This window comes from Macrobrachium rosenbergii, chromosome 44 (genome assembly GCF_040412425.1).
Source record: "Macrobrachium rosenbergii isolate ZJJX-2024 chromosome 44, ASM4041242v1, whole genome shotgun sequence".
Classification (NCBI taxonomy): Eukaryota; Metazoa; Arthropoda; class Malacostraca; order Decapoda; family Palaemonidae; genus Macrobrachium; species Macrobrachium rosenbergii.
Window position 1 is genome coordinate 35751091 of NC_089784.1, and position 10756 is coordinate 35761846.

A 10756-nucleotide genomic window follows, 5' to 3' on the forward strand; every position below is an offset into this window, starting at 1 on the left:
GATGTTCCATTCAGATATAATTTGATAAATATTCCAAAAGGTATGTGAATTGTAACAAATATGGAACGGCGTTTGGTAGAATGAGTACTTTTCTGCCTTGTATTCTAAAGCCTTGAATTGACTTTTCACCACTGATAATTTTAATGCGTTTTTTAATTAAATAACAATTCATATATTCTGAAGGTACTCAGATAATTCATGTACAGTGTTCTGCCTATTTTAGCTAGTGTACAGTGTGGTTTAGTAAATGGTATTTTTTATATTTTGTGGACTTGAAATTATTTCATGATACAGTTTATAAAATATGTACCCCACCTAATACGATATTTCCAAAATATGATTCAGTATTGTTATTATTATTATTATTATTATTATTATTATTATTATTATTATTATTATTATTATTATTATTATTATTATTATTATTATAAATAGGTAGTAGACCCTCTTTTAAACGTGTGATGCACATTATTATTATTATTATTATTATTATTATTATTATTATTAAGTAGTTTAACGTTTTAAAATTTATATTTCATCCAATAAGTTGTAATTCTTTAAAACTTTCAAAATTGGATACAGTGGAAATTATGAGGATTCTGATTTCAGTTCAATGTCTGTTCTTTGATATACAGATTTGTCTTCTAATGTGACCAACTTCTATTCCGAGCAATGTACAGCCTGAATTTTAGTGAAGATATTACAGATTCAAGTGTATTGTTCCAAGGGAGCGTCCACACTACAGTAAAACATGTCATAAACATGTCGGCATCTTGAACAAATCTTTGGCAAACACCGGAACATCATTTGAAATTTGGTTAGGACTACCCAATAAGTCGTTGACTTGTAACCAACCTGTTTGTGAAGTGTACGCAACAAGTTGCCAGCAAATTTTTATATGACGTTTTTGCTGCACCCAAATAGACTTAGTAAAAAGTTTAACATGAGCGGTACATTTGTGATTTTCATACATGTTGATTATATGACTTCCTTGTTTCTTTTGTAGATGCCTGTATTTCCATAATTTGTCTTTCATGTCATCGTATAATCATTGGTATTTAACGCCTGTGCTGCACTTCTTCCTTACCTGAGCTTAGGCAGCACCAATAACCTTATGAAAAGGATTCACAGGACATGAAAATGCATTCTATGTGAGTTAGCTGCACACATATAACCTTGTGTGGGTGTGGAGGTGTGGCAGTGTGGTTAGCTGGTTGTGTGTAAGGATCACAACCACTATCTGCACTGCTCCATCTCCATTTGCCCCTGCCACCGCTGGTAGGTCTACGCACTGGTGCAGAGAACCATCTACCAGGACTGATGTATTACTGCCACAGCTGTTTTCTGCATTGGCCTGTTGCAATCATGCCTCTCTGTCATTCATACATGCCTTCTCTAAAGTGCTCTATCTTCTTCCAGTATGTGATCCAGTCTACTGTACAGAACTATAAATTTATGACTTGTAATTTGTATCCAGTGAAACAAGTGCATACAATTCTTAAGGGTATCATAATATCATGGAAGTTGACTCGACAGAGGGTTCCCAACCTGAGCATGTACCCCAGGGAATGTATTTGCAATTCTTTAGTGGTACAGGGCTTCCAGATTATGCCTAGTATAGAACAACGTTTGCATGACAGAAAATGAGTGTGTATTTTTCATCTTAGGGGTATTAGAAAACCTGTGTTGATTGCCCGAGAGGTACAGAAGGACGTACAGGAAGGGAATCCCCGTATCATTGCTTGTTTTAATGGTTCTTTCATTTTAAAGTCATTACATTAAATAACTAGATCTGCAATGCATATTTAATCAAGTTTGTGGAAGTCCGTTACCTGCGGAAATGGGTGGAAGACACTTTAGGTCAGTTTTTCTTTCCAGGGGCTTACTGTCTCAATCTTTCTTTTCTTTCTCATTATAAATGTCTTAAATTTCAGTGTTTGAAGAAAATGCAGTAAGAAAATCATATTGTTTATTAGAGTTGAATTTGTTTATATCCTCCCTTCCTTCCTTATTGAAAAGGTATGTCTAATTTGCAGCTTACTCATGGTCATATTTGCCAAATTACTCGCGACAGATATTGGTAGATATTTAAAGCATAGCCTGCCTTTGTAAATCCTTTCCATTACACTTCTGTCATTTTCATAGTGTAAGGGCAAACTATGATTTCCTCTTGCCATGACTTATTCGAGAATGTGCTTGTAGACCTTAGCATGGGTAACTCACAGCAGATTTATATGGCCAATTTTTCAGCCAATCATCAAGGCTTTAGTAACACATTTTACATATCTGTCGTAAATTACGAGAAGAAGAGTGGAAGAAAAATACTTGCTTTAGTTTTGGTATGCAATCCATTTTAATGTTTAATATTTAAGATAGAATATTTTGAAAATTAAGGTAACTGTAGGTATAATTTTTTGGTCATGCGTTTCAAAGTCCTGTATGGGAGTTAGAATAAGAATCAAGCCTAACTTAACAGTGCCATTTAGTCCTTTGAACTTGGGTATTTTATGTGTTTAAGTTAAAAAAAATCGTTATTATGATATGTATTCTTTTTATGTATCCTTTACAGCAATGTATTTTTTGTAATGTGTTTCTTATTAGCACAAGTATGATGTAAATAGTGCAGTGGCAATTAATCACAGTTTCTAGATCCAAAATGTTGACTTTTGAAGAATGTCTGTTCTTATTCTGATATTTATAGTACTGTGGTCTCGTGACCTAACCTAACCTTTTGATTTTCTATTGTTTCTTGGTCTCCTCTCACTATGGTTAATGTTTTAGTTTTCTGTAAAAGAAAACTATTGAAATGGCTGTGTGTGTCCGTCCGCATTTTTCTGTCCGCACTTTTTCTGTCTGCCCTCAGATCTTTAAAACTACTGAGGCTAGAGGGCTGCAAATAGGTATGTTGATCAGCCACCCTTCAATCATAAAACCTACCAAATTGCAGCCCTCTAGCCTCAGTAGCTTTTATTTTAATTAAGGTTAATTAGCCATAATCGTACTTCTGGCACCGCTATAGGTACCAACAACACAGGCCACCACCAGACCATGGCTGAATTTCATGGCCGCATCTAAGAGGTTCATGGGTCATGGCTAAGAGTTTCATACAGCATTATATGCCGTACAGAAAACTCGATGGTGCCGAAGAAACTTCGGCGCATTTTTAATTTGTTTATTGTCCAGACCATGCTACTGGCTACATTTATAAGTTACGGCTATTTCTTTTGAATGGCGCCTCACTATACTAGACAATACAGACCATCCAGATACTTGAAATTGGTACTAGGACTGCAAGTGGTATGGACAGCTTTTTTCTCTTCTTGCTCTTTTCTCTAATGTAGGAACAATTTTGTGGTTGCTCTTGTCTTGCCTGTGGATTGTTTGAAATGCTTGCTCAGCCATTTATTGTACCTGCCTGTATTTGATTCAAAGCAGGAACAGGAAGGAGCTGTTTCACTGCTCTTCTCAAATTTTCTACAGGAGTGCGTTAGTTTACTGGCCATTTTTTCCCTGCTAAGATTACTTGCAATTCAGTCCATATTGTCAGGTCCTTTTGCTTTTAATAGTTTTTTTATTTGTCTTTCAAGGGATCTTGATCTCTAATTCTAACAATTAATGTACAGATACTTTGTCTGCTATTGCGGTAAGAGATTGGACTTCGCCATATTTTGTCATGATCCTTAGATCACAACACAAGGAGAGGTCCTGGATCGACCAGTCATCAAGGCACTGTAATAGATGGATCCTGAGTGAATGGCCCCAAACTGACACTAGCGGTGCTGCAGACTGCCCACTGTCGACAAAGTAGGGGCCACCTTCGAGTCCAGAGGGATGCGTTCATCCCTCAGATTTATAGAAAGCATAAAATCTCCCTCTGTTAGAAGTCAAAACAAAAAGTGAGGTTTCTATCATGAACAGTTTCACGGACGAACTCACTCAGTAAAAAGAGATCAGTGACTGTTCTCCAGTAGTCTTCCGGTAGGAAGACTACCGGAGAAGCCCAGAGAGTAGTCATCTACTGCTTCCAGCACTTACCTCTCCAGTATCGTCTCTGCCTCTGCAACAGAGCGAGAGTTTCAAACAAGGCTGGAGAATAAGAAGGAAACGGAATTGGCGTGTGAAAAGGAGTGTGGGTGTAGGTCTTCAAGTCTGTAAAAGTCTTTAAGGAGACAGGCTATTTGAGATTGTGTTTGTTGTTGTCACATAAGGAGTTAACAGACATTCCCCAACCTGCGGTAGCTACCTTGCAGGGACACTAGCATGTCAAAAGCTTTGAGCTTCCAGTCTAGGTCACTTTATGCTATGTAGTGAAGAACAGTAACTGGCCTCCAGTTATGTGACTTGGGTCTAAAGGTTTTCCCTCAGGGACCTCATGAATATCATTTACTTACAAATATCTGTTGTGGTCTGCTACACAAATTCTCATGAAAACAGTTTTACAATCATTAGGAAGTTTTAAGTTCGTAGCATAGATGCTTATTTATTTAGTCTAAGCCCTGAACAATATAAAATTGTGATTTAATGCTTTACTAAGTCGGACATTTTTCTTACAGATCAGCATATGTGTCATACGGAGGCCTATTGATGAGACTGCAAGGGGACGCCAACAATCTTCATGGTTTTGAAGTTGACAAGCCCATCTACCTTCTCATGAAGAAACTGGCTTACTAGATCACTTCCTCAGGGATTATATTAGAATATACATCATTTTTTACCTGCATTCGTTGAGTGCAGTACCTTTGCTCATTTTCACAAGCCAAAGTTAACCTTGAAATATTAGTTGGTGTGCCTGGGTAATAATCTGTAGGAATTGTAAAGCATTGAAACATTTGATATCTGTAATAGGAAACGAATTACCTGGTAAAAAAAATCATCACATTTTCAGTACAAATATTTTTTAAGGTTTGAATGGTCTACTGCATATTGAGTTGTGGCGTTCTGAATACCGGATAAGTTGTGAAATTTTCCTTTATAAACTGTGGCCCATTTCAGTAAAGCAGTTACTTTAAAAACACTGTCCCCACCCCCAAGATATTTTTATTGCACAACTGGAGTGTCTTCAGTAATCTGTAACAGTTAAGGGTACGATTTATTAAGATATAAAGATCGTCTTAAATTTACAGATGTCCAGGCGAGAGAGTTGAGCACCACTGATATTTTCACAGATAACATCACGCTATTAAGTTTTTTAAGTAAAAGATAACCTCTTACCTGTGAAGTGATAAACAAGGAATTAGTGTTTCAACAATTTATGATAGTCTCCAAGGCATTTTATGACTTGTCATATTTTTTTTCCTAATATAATGAAAAATAGTTTAGTGAATAATTTTCTACCAATAAAAATGGATTGATTGAAGTGTATTTATTTCTTTCATATCATTTTTCCCTTTATGGTCATATTGAACTAAGGAAGGGCAGAAGTATCAGTGATCTTTAAACACTTGGGTAAGAAAATATAATTTATTCCTCCACAAATACAAACCTTTTAAGACTAATGGTGTATGCGTGTAAGGCCTAAACCTTTTATTATCACTATTGCTTGTGGTGTGTGCATAGGCCTACAGTACTCTGCAGAAAAGACACAAGCACTGTCAAAGAAAAATGCTGAATTCGAGAAAGCAAGAACTGGAAAAATCTGGCCAATCAAAGAGTGAGACCCCAAAGATCGAGGTGGTTTGGTCATGAGGTGAGAAGGGATGAAGAGAGTAACAAATATAAAGGTAGCAGGACAAGGTCTAACCCCTTGTGTTAACGATTAGACGACACTGCCTGTAACAGGCATAATTAGCTAGACAGGTCCTTACCGATAGAAGACTGGAGTATTGACTTACAGTAAAAGTTCTTAAGCATGGAACATAATTATTATATATTTTGTAAGTAACCATACAAACCTTTTATTTTACTTTTGCTGAACTACTCCAGATGTAGTCTAGTATGACTGGTGTCTAAAAAAAAACTAAATCAAAGCTTACAGTGTTCTGTATAATGCATTTCTAGGGTTTCACAGTATCCCATGTGTTACCATCAAACGGATTGTGAGGCAACATAGACATGAATTATCGATTTGAACGAGATGGAGTCTCCTTTGGAAACCAGACTCTTACCAGGTAAGACAGAAGGTTCATCTCAAAATAACTAATCCTAACGCCATCGGACCCAGTATTATTATTATTATTATTATTATTTCAGTAGATGAGACCTATTCACATGGAACAGTCACACAGGGACCATTGGCTTGAAATACAGGCTTCCAAAGAATGTTGGTTTCACCCTCCCACTGCAGACCCAACACTGCTGCAGTAACTGATCATGATACAGAATCAGTGATTTTTCATCAACCTTGGGGAGACGCGAACCCACAACATCTGCGTGGCATCCCACGACACTAACCACTATACCAGCGGACCAGAAAATTAAATCATTGAGACAACTCGTTAAAAACCAAGGGTCATTATAAGCAGATGACATCGCTCTCTATTGCAGCTGAACTATTGCTGCAGAAGCACACAAATGACCTCACCAGCTGGATTGAACAGGCACTGAATGTGCTGAAGGTTGTATCACATTTTGATTGGGGTGCAGACTGAAAAACACTGCTTAGGCTTTTATATCTATGTTTAAGCAAGTTTGACTATGTCCGTCAAATTTATGAATCTTCCTATAAAACTGACTTGGAGAAGTTAGATGTGGCGTTTAACATGGGACTACAGATATGTACAGGGACATACAGCACTTTCCCTGTGTATGTGAACTTCTAAAAACAAACGAGATTATAAGTATGTGAAAACCCCAATATTTCGGACAGCGAATAGACCTTGACTACCCAAACCTCTAGAGGTAAGACTTGAAAAAGAAAGTAGTAGAGATGTCAGATATTCTGACGACGCCAATAGCACAGGTGCCATGCTTCCTGTTTAAGCACCAATTTCTAGAGGTAGACGCTTCATCCCATTGCCTTTGTATAAAATATTTATACAAAATTCAGATTTTGTCTTGTTAAAGAAAATAGTCTCTCCTTTAACGACCAGAATACGTCCATAGAATTGAGAGCTACCAACAGATAGCAATCCTAAGAGAGAGAGAGAGAGAGAGAGAGAAAGAGTGAGTGCTATAAGTGCTGATTTCGAACTGAAGTAGCTAGCTGGCTACCACCTGATCGGAAGAAGAAGCAATAAGGCATTAAAAGAAGAAATGTCTGTGGTTTAGATCAGTAGGTTGTTTCAATATTAACTCCTGAGCTAGCTTAAGAGCACATTTCTGTTAGTAAAGCCGAGTCCAGAGGTCCTTTCATGCCTTAGCCTCATTTTGTCGGTGTAGAGATTTGGGTAGACAAATTTTCAAGTACTTAATGGATATTTTGGTTTCTGCTTTTTTTTAATTAACTGTCGTACCAGTAATATATGGTAAAATCTCTTGTACTGTCACTTAGGCTAATTGTTTGAGTGAATGTATGTGTGTGTGTTTGGGTGCATGCTAAATGTCCAGTGGCAGTAGACAAAAGGGGTCTATATTTCCCACTGCCAATGAAGATGATACCTTTAGGAATTGGAGGTCCTGTAGAGAACCTCTGTAGAACTCACTTTTCCTACAAGAAAATATTGGATGGTTTTCAATATCAACAGCAACAAAATTCGAAGTAAAATTCGCCTAGACACTCAAGTCTCCTTTCAAAAACTTTTTGTTCTGGTTATAACCTCTCGATAGCCACATACACTAATAAGCTGGGATGGTGTAGATGTATATGTATGTATTTATATATACATTATATATATAATATATATATGTATATGTATATATATATATATTATATATATTGTATGTATGTGTGTGCGTGCGTGCGTAACAGTGTTAGTACAGTAAATGTACATGAACATGGATATATATAGACATGGAAGCACAATCGAATTTAAATACACATGTATGTGTGTGTATTTGGGATACAGCTGCGATTGCCTTTTCTTATATACATTTTTAGTCCTTTTCCTTATTATTCTATTTTCCCTTTCTACAGTTATTCATTTATTAACTGGCCCTTTATTTTTCAAGTATGTATTCACATGTTCATAAACTATTTATACATATGTTAGACATCAAAGGAGAGTGGTCCCTATATTACTATCTTCTGAAAATTGGTTCTCATTCTGCTAGCCAATGGGAGATCGGTTACAAAGGCGGTTGCTTTGCCCAAAAACCGAAGCTTTCAGCCAATGGAAGAGGGCGATAGAAACGTTTTGTGTGGTGGAGGCCTCTGATTGGCCAAAGCAATTCCTTCCCTGACAATGACAGTCATTGACAGTGGAAGGCTCAGTGTATGTAGACGAAGATGGACGGCTTCCTTCATAAGCAAGAGGTTAGAATATGGATTTCTTGGGTCATATTCATGAACTTTGTAGGAGCTGGAGGTATGAATTACCACTGGAAATCTTGAGAATGGTATAGCAAGGGGTAATGTGGTCACGGAATTTCGAATTTTGGAACTTTTGCAAAGATTTCTGTAGGCCGCAGTATATTTTTTGAAAAATTTACTTAGCAAAATTTTGTGAAGATTCTGAGGACCTTGAACATATCTGTGGTTCGGGGTCCGTGGCAAAGCTTTCATCTTGATTTTACTAAGGTGCTAAAGAGAGAAAGAGGCCTGATGTGTATTTCTGGGCTCTTTGAACCAACACAGACAATGTCAGACCTTTTCTATCTTGGGTAATGTGGAAAAGAGCCAACTAAGCGAGTTGTGGTGCTATGAATCCCTAAATCGAAAAGCATGACAGGTGCAGTTTAAAGTAATTAGTATCTAAGAGTAAAAAACAAAATTCAGTCGGTGGAAATTTGATAGCAAGGCTTATGACACGGCTCTTAAATATCATTATCATTGTATGAAATGACACGGCCTTTAAATATTTATCATTATCAGTGCATGAAAATCCACGAATATTATGGTTTGTGTATGTTGCTTCTCAATTTGGACATCAGTAATCAACTGCCTAGTACATGCGGAATCAACATCGCCAATATACAGCTTAATTCATCAATAGCTCCATAATTAATGTGACAATTACTTGAGTACCTGTTGAATAATCATCACGAATTTGCAACATTGTTTAAATTAGGGGAACAACCGTGATCACGGTTGAATTGCCTGCTTACCAGGAGGTGGACGATGGCTTTTAATGAAACCGTCTTTCATTTCTCAAGTCGTTTCAAGGTATGGCAATTAATCCAGGCTCGGAACAATTTTTAATTGAACAGGTTGAAGTTTTTGCGATATGAAACCGTTTGTCAAACACGGTCATCAAAAGTGCAAAAGGACGCTTGTAAGCGGTATAAATTTTTGCATCAATTTCTCGGTGGGTAGGATCGGGTCCTGGTCGTTTCGGCCGTAAGTCCTTTAGGCCGTAACATCCAAATTGGCAAACGGCAGAAATGGTTGTATATAATGCTGTGATCCCCGAGGGGCTAGTACTAAACACGGCGTCCCAAGGAACTTCCGCCATGTCTTACGGCCTAAACTTCATACGGCCTAAAGTTGTGACGGTCTAACAGGTCCACGGCTGAAAATAATATGGTCTAATCGTCCCAAACTTAGTAGGATTCATGGACATTAGATGATAGGTGTTGGGAAATTTACACACGTTAAAGACAGGCTTTATTGCATTAGTGCAGCCCTGTATGCTTTATCCGAGATGAAGAGAGTGCTTTCCAGTTAATTGCCCATCAGTTGTTTGCGAGTTTGACAGCTTGGAACCTCTGCCACGGCCCCTACCTGTTGTTTCAGTAGCCCGGAATTTCGAAGAACAAAATTCTCTCTCTCTCTCTCTCTCTCTCTCTCTCTCTCTCTCTCTCTCTCTCTCTCTCTCTCTCTCAGATAAAACCTGAGAGATTTTCAAAGGATTCTTCTCTGGTTTTCAAATTTGAAGCTTTGTTTTGGACAACCTATGATGGTCATGTGTATTTCAGTTTCATTCTATTCGTCCGTGTATAAAGAAAAATCAGACTTTAATTAACGTAACTCCACCTGCCAACTGAGCTCTTCACAGCCGCAGTTGCCTAATGACTTAACAGGTAACCGGAAGCAAATTCCTGAGATGTTTGTGAAGACAGTAATTTGGGTATGGGAAACATAATGAGATTATTTTCACAAAAAATCTATTGTTAGTTTTTAATATATGACGTCCCGCTTTTTTCAGGGAAAGGTCTCGTACTCGGTTACATCTCCACAAAATGCTAACCGGAAGTGCTTGCTTTCGGTCCAGTTGGGCAGGTGAATGAGTTAATCAATCACCTGTCTTTCTCGGGACGATGTGGACGTTCAAGTGTTAATGCCTAAAGTTCTTCGAAGCTTTCGAAAATCTTACTTAAATGATGATGTTTACATCAGAAGTATCCCTGGTCAGTAAATGTATTTGGTTTTTATGTTCATTTCGCATTGGCAGAGTTGGCGTTAAGTGTTTAAATAAATAGTGAAATTTAGCCACGTAAACAGCTGGATATCAATGGCATGACGGTATGAAAATTACTGGTGGTGCTCGTATCCAAAAAAAAGGTGAATGTAACTTATTAATGTATTATCTTTAGAATGGATTAGGTAGGTAACTGTGGTACAATAATGTCCAATTGAACAGTATCGTACGAAGCCGTTTACCAGAGAGAAAAAAGGATATAGTTTATAACTAACGATAGTTTAAAAGTAATGTCCACTGCTTTAAGCATCATTACATTACTTGTGACCTTCAGGGAGGGCGGGGTTGCTACCTGAGAACAT

At 37.5% G+C, this 10756-nt stretch overlaps 1 protein-coding gene across 11 annotated transcripts in view; it reads left to right on the plus strand.

The window, feature by feature from the left end:
- Rpb8 (DNA-directed RNA polymerases I, II, and III subunit Rpb8) overlaps nucleotides 1–5356 on the plus strand; it is a 450933-nt gene extending 445577 nt beyond the window's left edge. For all 11 annotated transcript variants that reach the window (XM_067088334.1, XM_067088344.1, XM_067088338.1 and 8 more), the window contains one exon: nucleotides 4554–5356. In XM_067088334.1, the coding sequence (XP_066944435.1) occupies nucleotides 4554–4671 (118 nt within the window). In that variant the 3' untranslated portion in view covers nucleotides 4672–5356. The remainder of the gene's footprint in view (nucleotides 1–4553) is intronic.
- Nucleotides 5357–10756: the final 5400 nt, after the last annotated feature.